This window comes from Salmo salar, chromosome 29 (assembly GCF_965601325.2).
Source record: "Salmo salar chromosome 29, fSalSal1, whole genome shotgun sequence".
Lineage (NCBI taxonomy): Eukaryota > Metazoa > Chordata > Actinopteri > Salmoniformes > Salmonidae > Salmo > Salmo salar.
Window position 1 is genome coordinate 4,466,704 of NC_138319.1, and position 14,182 is coordinate 4,480,885.

General features: G+C 43.5%; 1 protein-coding gene across 6 annotated transcripts in view; it reads left to right on the forward strand.

The window, feature by feature from the left end:
• Positions 1 to 14,182, forward strand: part of LOC106590044 (supervillin) — a 174,883-nt gene that overhangs the window by 130,227 nt on the left and 30,474 nt on the right. For 5 of the 6 annotated variants that reach the window (XM_045710634.2, XM_082970651.1, XM_082970650.1 and 2 more), the window contains 6 exons: positions 2,119 to 2,293; positions 3,056 to 3,148; positions 5,403 to 5,489; positions 5,881 to 6,064; positions 6,176 to 6,348; positions 7,941 to 8,096. In XM_045710634.2, coding sequence (XP_045566590.2) covers positions 2,119 to 2,293; positions 3,056 to 3,148; positions 5,403 to 5,489; positions 5,881 to 6,064; positions 6,176 to 6,348; positions 7,941 to 8,096 — 868 coding nt within the window. The remainder of the gene's footprint in view (positions 1 to 2,118; positions 2,294 to 3,055; positions 3,149 to 5,402; positions 5,490 to 5,880; positions 6,065 to 6,175; positions 6,349 to 7,940; positions 8,097 to 14,182) is intronic. The other variant, XM_045710635.2, reaches the window with a different exon arrangement.

Sequence of the window (14,182 nt, forward strand, 5' to 3'; positions counted from 1 at the left end):
CCCAAGGGTGAACCAGACTTGTGGAGGTCCAAAAAAATGTTTTCTGGCTGTCTTGGCTGATTTCTTTTGAATTTCCCATGATGTCAAGCAAAGAGGCACTGAGTTTGAAGGTAGGCCTTGAAATACATCCACAGGTCCACCTCCAATTGACTCAAATGATGTCAATTAGCCTATCAGAAGCTTCTAAAGCCATGACATCATTTTCTGGAATTTTACAAGCTGTTTAAAGGCACAGTCAACTTAGTGTTTGTAAACTTCTGACCCACTGGAATTGTGAAACAGTGAATTATAAATGAAATAATCTGTCTGTAAACAATTGTTGGAAAAATGACTTGTGTCATGCACAAAGTAGATGTCCTATCCGACTTGCCAAAACTATAGTTTCTCAACAAGTAATTTGTGGAGTGGTTGAAAAACGAGTTTTAATGACTCCAACCTAAGTGTACGTAAACTTCCGACTTCAAGGGGTGTGTGTGTGTGTGTGTGTGTGTGTGTGTGTGTGTGTGTGTGTGTGTGTGTGTGTGTGTGTGTGTGTGTGTGTGTGTGTGTGTGTGTGTGTGTGTGTGTGTGTGTGTGTGTGTGTGTGTGTGTGTGTGTGTAAAAAGTGATATCACAGTTACATAAGTATTTGGACCCTTTACTCAGTACTTTGTTGAAACACCTTTGGAAGCAATTATAGCCTCGATTCTTCTCAGGTATGATGCTACCAGCTTGGCACAGCTGTATTTGGGGAGTTTCACCCATTCTTCTCTGCAGATCCTCAAGCTTTGTCAGGTTGAATGGGGAGTGTCGCTGCACAGCTATTTTCAGGTCTCTCCAGAGATGTTCGATCGGGTTCAGACTCTGGCTGGGCCACTCAAGGACATTCAGAGACTTGTCCTGATGCCACTGCTGCATTGTCTTGGCTGTGTGCTTAGGGTCGTTGTCCTGTTGGAAGGAGAACCTTCGCCCCAGTCTGAGGTCCTGAGTGCTCTGGAGCAGGTTTTCATCAAGGACCTTTGTACTTAGCTCCATTCATCTTTCCCTCTATCCTGACTAGTCTCCCAGTCCCTGCCGCTGAAAAACTTCCCCACAGCATGATTCTGCCACCACCATGCTTCATTGTAGGGATGGTGCCAGGTTTCCTCCAGACGTGAAACTTGACATTCAGGCCAAAGAGTTCAATCTTGGTTTCATCAGACCAGAGAATTTTGTTTCTCATGGTCTGAGAGTCTTTAGGTGCCTTTTGGTAAACTGCAAGTGGGCTTTCAATTGCCTTTTACTGATGAATGGCTTCCGTCTGGCCACTCTACCATAAAGGTCTGCTTGATGGACTGCTGGTTTTGATGGTTGTCCTTCTGGAAGATTCTCCCATCTCCAAAGAGGAACTCTGGAGCTCTGTCAGAGTGAGCATCGGGTTCTTATTCACCTCCCTGACCAAGGCCCTTCTCCCCCGATTGCTCAGTTTGGCCTGGTGGCCAGCTCTAGGAAGTGTCTTGGTGGTTCCAAACTTCTTCCATTTAAGAATGATGGAGGCCACTGTGTTCTTGGGGACCTTCAATGCTGCAGACATTTTTTGGTACCCTTCCCCAGATCTGTGCCTCGACACCTTCGTGTCTCGGAGCTCTACGGACAATTCTTTCGACCTCATGGCTTGGTTTTGCTCTGACGTGCACTGTCAACTGTGGGACCTTATATAGACAGTTGTGTGCCTTTCTAAATCATGTCCAATCAATTGAATTTACCACAGATGGACTCCAAGTTGTAGGAACATGTCAAGGATGATCAATGGAAAGAGGATGCACCTGAGCTCAATTTCGAGTCTCATAGTAAAGGGTCTGAATACTTATGTAAATAAGGTATTATTGTTTTTTATTTTCTATAAATTTGCTAAAAATTCTAAACCTGTTTTCGCTTTGTCATTATGGGGTTTTGTGTGTAGATTGATGAAGAAAAATATATATTTGATCAATTTTAGAACAAGGCTGTAATGTAACAAAATGTGGAAAAAGTCAAGGGGTCTGAATACTTTCCCGAATGCATTGTAGGTAATAGGCTGCCATTTGGGACATAGACAATATTTCACATCACTGAATACACCCAGAGTCTTCCAATCCCCATGTCTCTGTGTTTTCCAAGCAGGGGATGGGAGGGGAAGAGGAGACTACGGAAAACCAGAACCAGCGTATAGAGATGTCTATCCATGAGAGGAAGCAGCTGATCGTGGCCCGAGAAGAGGCCTGGAAGTCCAAGGGCCATGGGGCCGCTAACGACTCCACACAGTTCACTGTGGCCGCACGCATGGTCAAGAAAGGTCGGGTCATCTAATACACACACACACACACACACACATGCATGGGCACACTTGCACAAAAACACATGTATTTGCACACGCATCTGAGCGCACACGGAGCCAGGGTTTGTGTCAGTCAGTGGATAGTGGTCTTCAGTGTCAATTCGCAATTCAGTTACACTCATTCCATATAACCCTGCAGTTTGTTTTGGCAGCCAGTGACTAGAATTCTCCCTACAGCCTTCCCAGACCCTCCCAGCTCCCATAGAGTAGCAGCAGTCAGTGTGTATTTCACTCTGGCCGAAAACTATATAGTTGGTCTCCTATTATCCAGTTAGCAGTAGTACAGAGGGTCTTGGCGGTTCCTGGTTCAGTCAGGTTTACTGCTGAGTGAGATTGAGTGAAGCATGGTGCATTACTGTAAGAAATGGAGGGGGGGAGAACACAAGCACTGACTGACAGACAGTTACTGTTACAGTACTACTGTTGCTGCTGGGTGGGTGGCTAGCGTATTGCTACAGTAGCTCAAACACAATATATATATATATATATATATATATATATATATATATATATATATATATATATATATATATATATAGATGTGTATGTATGCATGTATGCATGTATGCATGTATGTGTCTGTAAAATAGAAGGAGCTGCAGCATGACCTACATTACAGTGGTTAATTTACATTATGCCCTAACTTTTCAAGTCTCTTCTGTTGTTTCATGTGGTGGAATATCCAATTATATTGTTAATATCTTTCTGTGTGTGTTTCAGGTCTGGCTTCTCCTTCTGCTCTCTTGAACCCTGTGATGTCTCTCCCTTCCAAACCCAAGAACACCACTCCTGCCATCTCCAAGCCCCTGGAAGGTCAGTAGCCCAATTCAGTTTTTCCCATTTCTCCCTCACCCTCAGGGATTCAAAAGCATTGGACAGGTTGTCTACCATATTTATTACACCAATCCAAAGCTTTAAACTTTTGAGTGGGATTGAACGAGTTCACATTTTTGTGAGAAAGGGAAAAATCATAATTGAACAATCACCTCTCTCTCCTCTCTGGTCTATGAGTCACCTTAAAGGGTAAGTCCACCCAAAAACTATCTTTCAAAATACAGGAATCATCTCTGTATGATGTATTTTGCATCATATGATACACATCGCAGCATCATATGGGGATAATTTCTGTATTTTGAAAGTTACATATCTTGAAAACTTGATTGCTGACAAGCAAAACAGTTTGGGACTATGTCAACAATGGATTATTATATTTGACCAGGGGTTGGAACCAGTTCAGAGAACAAAACTGAAAAAAAACACAAACATTTTAAGAACATAAACAGAACCTGGAACTAAAGTGATCTCTAGTGTTCCAGAATAGAACTGTTATTTTAAGATCTTCAGAACCAGTTAATGTATTTTTTTTGTTCCAAAAATATGCCTAATGTCTAGTATATAATTCTGTAACGTTATAACGTTAGTAATAGCCTAAAGACATTCCAGTTCACGTCATGTCATAATGTTCAAGCCGAGCCCCCTCTATGTCCACCCCTCTCCAATTTTACATTTGAGTTATTTAGCAAACGCTCCTATCCAGAGCAACTTACAGGAGCCATTACACTTAAGTGCCTTGCTCAAGGGCATGTTGACAGATTTTTCAGCTAGTCCACTCTAGGATTCAAACAAGTGACCTTTCGGTTACTGGCCCAATGCTCTTAACCACAAGGCTTCCTGCTGTCGATCTCTCCGGTGAGATTTCAGTCGCATCTCGCGCATGCATTTATCTGACCAATCAAACATGTACGTAAATAACTAGCAAGCTTCTCTATCCATGCTAATGGGTCGAGTAAATTAATGAGCTGTTCTGTTCAGAACAATTGGAAAATCATTTCAGTTCCAACCCCTGGTTGTGACTGCATTATGTTGTTTGGGGTAAAAGGTTGTGACTGGGTTATGTCCTTTACTGTCGTTAGACACAAATGTAAACGCTACTGAGGAGTTCTTGTGGATATTATTATATTACTCATCTTCATCATGAAGTGTGTGTATCAATAGCCATTCAATATAAAATACACTAGCACTGATATTGTCACATCCTGACCAGTAAAGGGGTTATTTGTTATTGTAGTTTGGTCAGGACATGGCAGGGGGTGTTTGTTTAGAGTGTTTCAGGGTTTGTTGGGCTATGTTCTATGTTAGTATATTTCTATGTTTATCTAGTATGTCTAGTTCTATGTTTAGTTAATGGGGTTGACCTTCAATTGGAAGCAGCTGCTCCTAGTTGCGTCTAATTGAAGGTCCTATTTAAGAGGGTTGCTTTTCTGTGGGATTTTGTAGGTAGTTGTTTCTTGTTTAGCTCTGTGCCTGACAAGACTGTTATCCTTGTCTTTGTATATGTGTGTTTTGTTTCGGTTATCCCTTCTTTCTGCCATTAAAAAAGAAGATGAGTATACAGACTCCCGCTGCATTTTGGTCTAATCCTTACGACACCCGTGACAGATATGACAAGAATCACCTCAACGTAATCCAATCACTGCATAGCTATTGTAGCCTCTGTGCTGTTTGACTCGCGACCAAACTACAGTGCAACACTTATTTTGCCAATGGTAACATTTGGTTATAATCAATTGTCTTTGTTTTTATTCTTTAAGAAATTGAGGATTTATCTGATACTGAAGGTGTTTTAAAATTCCTTTTGCTGTTGTGTTGTGTGCATCATATCACCTGTAATTGTCATGTGTAATCCCTGTGACATTAATCATTGGTGTGGTCATTGTTATCTGGAAACCAATGTCTGATAGAATATGATCCCCGGAATAGTGTTTGGTTGCCCTCAAACTTAAACGCCGTGTTGATGCATGAGACAGATGTCACCTGTGATTGACATTTTTTGTGGATGGATGTCTTCTGATTTCATTGAAATGTGAGTCCCAAATGGCACTCTATTCCCGTGCTGACTAAGTGTAGATGTCAGTCTCTCTCTATTGTGATTGACATTTTTTGTGGATGGATGTCTTCTGATCTCATTGAAACGTGAGTCCCAAATGGCACTCTATTCCCGTGCTGACTAAGTGTAGATGTCAGTCTCTCTCCATTCATAGAGTAACTCTTGTGTGTTGCTTTGCAGAGATCGAGGCCAAACCGGACATGAACCTGGAGTCGGACAGGAAACTTGACAAGCTGGAGTCTTTCCTGGGCAGGTTGAACAGTAAAGGTAAGTGTCTTGTTCTAGTACACTGTCTCCGTCTTTCCCAATTCACTCCCAACCCCTCCGCTTTGGCACTAACTCTGTGATGTTTGCAGATCTGTAAGGTGGAAGAATAGGGTGGAAGCTCCACCACTACACTGCTTATTCCTGTCCAGACCCTACAGATCTGCAAAAAATGGAAGATTTAAAGCCAAGGGGGAGGGGTTGGGAGCAAATTGTGACTGACGGTCTCTATCTATTGAGGCCTTAGTGACTGGGTTATGTCTAGGGTTGCAAAACTACAGGCAATTTAATAAAGTTACCGGAATCTTTGGTAAAAACACCATCGGAGACTACTGAGGACATCTTGAGCATAATGTTATGTTACTCATCTTGTCTTCCATGCTTCTCCTGTCAGTGGGCGGCCTGCAGGAATCCACCATCACAGTGACGAAGAAGACGGTCAAAGATGTCATGAATCTGGATGATGAGATGTTCGACAAGTTTTACCGCCACATGGCCGAGATGCCCCTCAACATGAACAGCAAGGTGGACATCAATGACGACTTTGACGACATCTTCGGTGGTACCCAGATGCCCAAGTAAGCATGTGCGCACACATACACACACATACAGAGTGCAGAGGTCAGGGGTGAGTCAACACTGTAAAAGCCCGTCACCTGCTTTCTGTTGAACCCTAACTTCTGACCTAGGCTGACCTCAGCCATGGTGGAGCACAAGCGGTCGGTGCGTCCAGTGCGCAACGTCCAGTCGTCCAGGAACCCTCTGAAGATGCTGGCGGCCAGAGAGGACATCCGACATGAGTACACAGAGCAGAGACTCAACATCGGCCTGCTGGAGAGCAAGAGGATGAAGCAAGAGAAGAGTGAGTACACAAGAGGGAGTACATAGAGCAGAGACTCAACATAGGCCTGATCTAGAGCAAGAGGATGAAGGCTTAGAAGGGTTATGGTTAGTCCACAATATGTTTTTGCCATATTGCTTAACTTATACCTATCCATCCCTTCAGATCTACAAAAGTGCTTGTGGTTGGGGGAGTTTAGATAACTAGGAATATGGGAAAATAAGCTTTTGATCTGATTGTGCTTGTATTCAGTTGTAAATGCGTTGTCAGTCTATGCAGAGGTGGATGCTGTGTGCTGTGCTTTAAATTGCTTGCTTTACAGTATGTGCGACTGTAGTTGAGACACACGCATTAACAGAACCACAACAGCTCTATGATAAAATATTCTCCAACTCTTCCCACGACAGCAAATTTTCCAGAGCACACTTTCAATCGTATATTAATAACTCTCTTCCTCCCTATACTACAGTACCTGAACTGATTCAAATCAGGCTGAATGGGTGAGCTTGAGTGTGGTTGGCAGCTTCAGTAGGTCAAGGAAGAGCTCGTACTCAGGCCTTGTACTGTAGTTCTATTCTATAAATACATCCACACATTGCATTTTGGGATAGCAGACGTAAACGCTGTAAAAGTGACCTACATATAAATGCCTTGTCTGAGTCCCAAAATGGTACAGTATTCCCGTATGTAGTTCACTACTTTTAACCAGGGCCCATGGGGCTCTGGTCAAAAGTAGTGCACTTTATAGGGAATTAGAGCGCATTATGGATGCAACCTTGCCTTCATTTCCTGGTATTGTGCAGAGCAATCATTCAAATGTTCACTGTTGTTTTTTCTCCCATTATTGGTTGGGTAACATGCTGTGGGCTGTCTTGCAAAACACACTTTTCATGCCAAAACCAATTTTCTGTATAAATGGCCTTGATGTAAACAGGCCATAAATGTCTCAATTCTTGTTGTCTTGGAAAGCTGTGTTATTACAATACAATATCAGTACTTGTTGCATTTACAACTTGTCTGTAAGTCAACTGATTTCAGCCAGTATGTGGCTGTGGATTGACTGCATTGTTTGAATGAAATGTTAGCATATTGGCAGTTAATTAGAAAACAATGGAATCGTTCCACTAAAACTGTCTGGATAGTTAACAAACATACAGTGCCGATAATCTTCAAATTCATTGCACAGGCAAACCACGGTTGACCAACTCCCGTACCATAATGGCTGACCTTTTATAGATGCGGTAAAGAGGTCAATCGAAGTCAACCAAAACAGTGGAAATGCCATGGAAACATGTGGGGGAAAGATCCCGAGTCGCCTCATTGCCCCCCAGCAAAATGTATACATTTAGGTTATTGTTTTAATGTGTATTTCATATTGTTTTGAGGTAAAAATCTGCGTATGATGCTTGTATGGATGTCAACCCCAACATATGTTCATGTCATTGTTACAAATCAACTGCGTTTACAGTTAAGAACGTCTGCATTCCATTGACTCTTTTACCACATCTATGCCATCATAAGGTTAATTTCCATTCTAGTGTTCTGATTCCTAATTATATGGTATATTATATTTCTTTATAACTCTAACTTATGGCTCCATCTCTTTGTTCCAGTGAATAAAAATAGTGGATTCTCTGAGGTGGCTCTGGCGGGTCTGGCCAGTAAGGAGAACTTCAGCAGTGTCAACCTGCGTAGTGTCAACATCTCCGACCAGATGTCCAACAACAGCGCTGTGCCCTACAAGAAACTCATGCTCTTGCAAGTCAAAGGTGAGATGGACAGATGACCACTCAACCCCCCCCAAAGGTACAAGGTCATCAGTCAGTCATGTTAAAGCCCAGATAACCACATTCTTTCCCTGGATTTTTTTATGTCACGTGTGCTCCCTCTCCGGCCTCTAGGTCACCAGGCCGCTCATTATGGCGCACACCTGTCACCATCGTTACGCGCAACAGCGCATTATGACACTCACCTGGACTCCATCACCTCCTTCATTACCTGCCCTTTATATGTCTCTTCCTTTGGTTTCTTCCCCAGTCGTCATTGTTTCTGTTTCATGTCTGTGCGCTGTTTGTGTTTCTTGTTTTGTATTATGTTTTAATTTATTAAATGATTCACTCCCTGAACTTGCTTCCCGACTCTCAGCATACATCGTTACAGGTTAGCCCCACACACAACCCTTTAAACAGAAATGTTTAGATACTGACAGGTATGTTACTCTCACCTTTATGGGGATATAAAATATTTTCTCCCCAAAGGTTTCTTTATGATATGTATTACTCTCTATGCCTGACCCTGCATTTTTTTCATCTATTTTTATCTCTTTGGCAGACACGCACACCCTTTTTAAACGCCTTAGAGTCAAAAATAGAACAAATCCTTGGTTCTCTATAGAATTTTCAGATGTCTTTAAGATGAGAAATCAGGCCTGTGCTAAAGCTAGAAACTCTGTAGCTGATTGGCAGCTTTTCAGGCAGCTGCGAAATAGATGCACCTCCACAATTAAGATAGCCAAATCAAGTTACTTTTTTTTTTTATCTGACTCTGCTTGTGATCTGTCAAAATGCTGGAAAACAGTTAATGCACTGAAGTGTGGAAAATCCTCTCCTTCCCTGCTTAAGCAAGTTGTCAGACTACTGAGATTTATTTTTATCAGTGACGCTTTTAATTAGCATTTTAGAGAAGAGGAGCTCTGTTTTGTCGAGCTGAGATGTCTGCCTGGCACACAGAGAGGCCTGTCGCCACCTGGGTGTCAGAAGGGGGGGAAGGAGAAAAGTGGTTCAGTGTCATCCGTATAGCAATAATAGGAGAGACCATGTGAGGATATGATGGAGCCTAGTGACTTGTTGTAAAGAGGAGAGGGCATAGAACCGAGCTTGGGGGGACACGTAGTGAGCGCACGTGGTAGACACAGATCTTCTCCACACCACCTGGTAGGAGCGACCTGCCAGGAGTGTGCAGAGCCTGAGACGCCCAACCCTGAGAGGATGGAGAGGAGGATCTGATGATTCACGGTTTCGAAGGCAGCGGATAGATCTAGGAGGATGAGAACAGAGGAGTGAGTCAGCTTTGGCAGAGCGGAGAGTATTTGTGACACAAAGGACAGTGGTCTTAGTGAGCCGCCTTGAAGCCTGACTGGTTAGGGTCAAGAAGATCGTTCTGAGAGAGATAATGAGAGCATTGGTCAGAGACCATGCACTCAAGTGTTTTAGAAAGAAAATAAATAAGGGATACCAGTCTCTTGTTTTTGACATTAGAGTGGTCGAGTGTTGGTTTCTTGAGGAGGGGAGAGATTCTGGCCATTTAATGTCAGAGAGGATGCAGTCAGTAGTCAGGGCTGAGTTGATGAGGGAAGTGTAGAATGGGATAAGGTCTCCAGAGATGGTCTGGAGAAGACAGGAGGTGATGGGGTTAAGTGGGCAGGTTGTTGGGCGGCCGGACATCACTAGTTGCAGGATTTCATCTGGAGAGAGAAGGGAGAATAAGGGAAAGGTAGTTCTGTGTGAGTGGGCTCAGTAGGCTGAGTGAATGAGGAGCGGATGTCGTCAACTTTTTTTCAGTGGACTGCTTAGAGGGAGGGGAGGAGGTGGAGGATTAAGGATTAAGGAGTTTGGAGACGTTTCACAGGGTTGGAGGCAGTAGCTTGAATGTAGAGTGACAGAAATAGGTGATACAGAGGAAAGGAAGGTAGAGAGGAGGGAGTGGGTGGATGATCCTCCGGAAGTTTCGTATTCGGCTCAGCGGTCCGCAGCCCTGTTCTGTTAGCAAGCAGTGAATCACTCAGCCACAGAACGGAGGGGATAATTATTGTTATTTGTTAATAATGACAAACCTGGGCGGCAGGTAGCCTAGTGGTTAGAGCATTGGGCCAGTAACCGAAAGGTTGCTGGATCGTATCCCCGAGCTGACAAGGTAAAAATCTGTCTTCTGCCCCTGAACAAGGCAGTTAACCCACTGTTCCCTGGTAGGCTGTCAATGTAAATAACAATGGTCAAAACATATAGATTCAAGTCCTGCTGGATCTAGTTTTATCTTACGTTGATTATTTTCCAGTCATATGGTCAAGTGCTGCAAAGAAAGACTTAGTTAAACTGCACCTGGCCCAGAACAGAGCCGCACGTCTTGCTCTACATTGTAATCAGAGGGCTAATATTAATACTATGCATGCTAGTGTCTCTTGGCTAAGAGTTAAGGAAAGACTTACTGCATCACTTCTTGTTTTTATAAGAAACATTAATGTGTTGTAAATTCCAAATTGTTTGCATAGTCAATTTACACACAACACCAACTCGCGCGCACATATGGCTGTCTCGCTTAAACAAATGTGGTTTCTACTGACAATTGAGATGTACAAACAATGGCAAAAGGGGACGATGAGTGGATGAGAGGAAATCCGTGCTTTCAATTAAGACATTAATGAGCAAGCTAGGTCAGACGTAGTCAATATAACTATTTGTTCAGCACTTTTGAAATGTACAGCGACAGAATTCAGAACATGGACCGTTTTGACAGTGGTCTCCCTGTACACCAAGTCAGAACCGTAGGATAAGGGGGCATATAAGCAGACAATGAAAGCTTTTACAATATTCAAAGATTACATTTCTCTAAAACAGGCTGTAGGCTACAAGTGCACCACCAAGTCAGAACAGGAAGGCGAAATTAAGAGGGGGAAATAAGACAATTATTAGGGTGTGCTATTTGGGCTATTAACAGCTTACTACACAACATACACTGAGTATTACTTTCTTAGCTACAGTATACATATCTCCCTGGCATATTTCATAATTTAAGCAGCAGCATACAAGACAGTTTTGGACTTGGTGAACAAGTTGTTTGCAAAAATTGTTTGCAAGCTGATATGACACGTATTAATGTTAAAGTAACATTCAAAACAGGCTCTACCCCACCTGCCCTGAATGACAGGTCGCCACTGGTCTCTTCAGTCCCCAAGTCCAGAACAAATTCAAGTATACGCACAGTATCATACAGAGCCATGAGTGCATGGAACTCCCTTCCATCTTATATTGCGCGAGTGAACAGCAAACCTGGTTAAAAAAAACAACTAATAAAGCAGCACCTCACGGTACAACGCCTCTTCCCCATGTGACCTACTCATTGTATGTACTGACGTATGTGTAACTGATAGATGCGCACACACATACACACACACACTACATGTTAACATTTGAAAAGGTATGTCAATTATAAAGTATTTTGTCTGTAATGTATTTTTCGTGATGCGTCGGCCCCCAGTAAGACTAGCTGTCGCCATTGGCGTCGGCTAATGGGGATCCTAATAAATCAAATAAAATCAGCTGGGAGGAAAGGGAGGAGAGGAAAAGGGGACAGTGAGACAAAGGATGCGGAAAGGGAGGAGAGTAGGATGAAGAGGCATATTAAGGAGACAGGAGGGAGAATAATTTAGCAAAAGGAAAGGATAGAAGAGGAGAGAGTAGTGGGAGAGAGGGAGAGTAAGAGCAAAGATTGCGGCGGCACATGACCATCTGGGTAGATGTTGAGTGGGTACGGTTGGAGTAAATATGGTGAGAAAAAGAAACAAAGTGGTGATTAGAGACATGGAGGGGGTTGCAGTGAGGTTAGTAGGTGAACAGCCTCTAGTGAAGATGAGGTCAAGCGTATTGCTTACCTTGTGACTGGGTAAGGTCAAAAGAGGAAAGGAGTAGAAAGAAAGAGGTAAAAAGAAAATCTGCAGTCCTCATGCCTCCTTGCAGCATGCCTAAAGCACGTTCACGCAGATGAGCAGGGACCCTGGGCATCTTTCTTTTGGTGTTTTTGAGAGTCAGTAGAAAGGCCTCTTTAGTGTTTTCATAACTGTGACCTTAATTGCCTACCGTCTGTAAGCTGTTACTGTCTTAACGACCGTTCCACAGGTGCATCTTCATTAATTGTTTATGGTTCATTGAACAAGCATGGGAAACAGTGTTTAAACCCTTTAGAATAAAGATCTGTGAAGTTATTTGTATTTTTACGAATTATCTTTGAGAGACAGGGTCCTAAAAAGGGACATTTCTTTTTTTTGCTGAGTTTATGATTATGAGTAATGTAAGATATGTGAAAGTGGCATTGTTTAAAGTGACTAGTGATCAATTTATTAAAGTGGCCAGTGATTGGGTCTCAATGTAGGCAGCAGCCTCTCTGAGTTAGTTATTGCTGTTTAGCAGTCCGATGGCCTTGAGATAGAAGCTGTTTTTCAGTCTCTCGGTCCCAGCTTTGATGCACCTGCACTGACCTCACCTTCTGGATGGTAGCGGTGTGAACAGACAGTGGCTTAGTCCGAGTGCCCTCACCTCCTCCCTGTAGGCTGTCTCATCGTTTTTGGTAATCAAGCCCACTACTGTTGTGTCGTCTGCAAACTTGATGATTGAGTTGCAGGCGTGCATAGCCATGCAGTCGTGAGTGAACGGGGAGTACAGGAGGGGGCTGAGCACGCACCCTTGTGGAGCCCCAATGTTGAGGGTCAGCGAAGTGGAGATGTTGTTTCCTACCTTTACTACCTGGGGGCGGCCCTTCAGAAGGTCCAGGACCCAATTGCACACGGCGGCGTTGAGACCCAGGGCCTCCAGCTTGATGATGAGCTTGGAGGGTACTATGCTATTGAATGCTGAGCTGCAGTCAATGAATATCATTCTTACATAGGTATTCCTCTTGTCCAGATGGGATCGGGGTGGCAGGTAGCCTCGTGGTTAGAGCGTTGGACCAGTAACCGAAAGGTTGGTGGATTGAATCCCCGAGTTGACAAGGTTAAAATCTGTCATTCTGCCCCGAACAAGGCATTTAACCCACTGTTCCTAGGCCGTCATTGTAAATAAGAATTTGTTCTTAACTGACTTGCCTAGTTAAATGAAGGTTAAATAAAAAATAATAATTAAAATAGGGCAGTGTGATGGCGATTGCATCATCTGTGGACCTGTTGGGGTGGTATGCAAACTGAAGTGGGTCTAGGGTGGTAGAGCATGGTGTTTGCAACACCAGGGTTGTGGGTTCGATTCCCACGGGGGGCCAGCACAGAATTTTTTTTATGAAATGTATGCATTCACTACTGTAAGTCGCTCTGGATAAGAGCGTCTGCTAAATGACTAAAATGTAAATGTAAAATGATCCTTGACTGGTCTCTCAAAGCACTTAATGATGACAGAAGTGAGTGTTACGGGGCGGTAGTCATTTTGTTCAGTTATCTTTGCCTTCTTGGGTACAGGAACAATGGTGGCCATCTTGAAGCATGTGGGGACAGCAGATTGGGATAGGTAGCGATTGAATATATCTGTAAACACACCAGCCAGCTGGTCTGCACATGCTCTGAGGACACGGCTTGGGATGCAGTCTGGGCCAGCAGCCTTGCGATGGGTTAACACGTTTAAATGTTTCACTCACATCGGCCACGGAGAGGAGGGGGAGGGGGGGTGCAGTCTTTGTTAGTGGGCCGCAACGGTGGCACTGTATTATCCTCAAAGCGGACTAAGAAGGTGTTTAGTTTGTCTGGAAGAGTGACGTCGGTGTTCGTGACGTGGCTGGTTTCCTTTTTGTAGTCCGTGATTTCCTGTAGACCCTGCCACATAGATCTCGTGGCTGAGCTGTTGAATTGCGACTCCACTTTGTCCCTGTTCTGGCATTTCTCCTGTTTGATTGCCTTGCGGAGGGGATAACTAAACTGTTTATATTCAGGCGTATTCCCAGACCTCTTTCCATGGATAAATGCGGTGGTTCGCATTTTCAGATTTACGCGAATGCTGCCATCCGTTCACGGTTTCTGGTTAGCGTAGGTTTTAATAGTCACAGTGGGTACATCTCCAATGTACTTCTTTAGAAACTCACTCACTGAGTCAGCGTATAGATC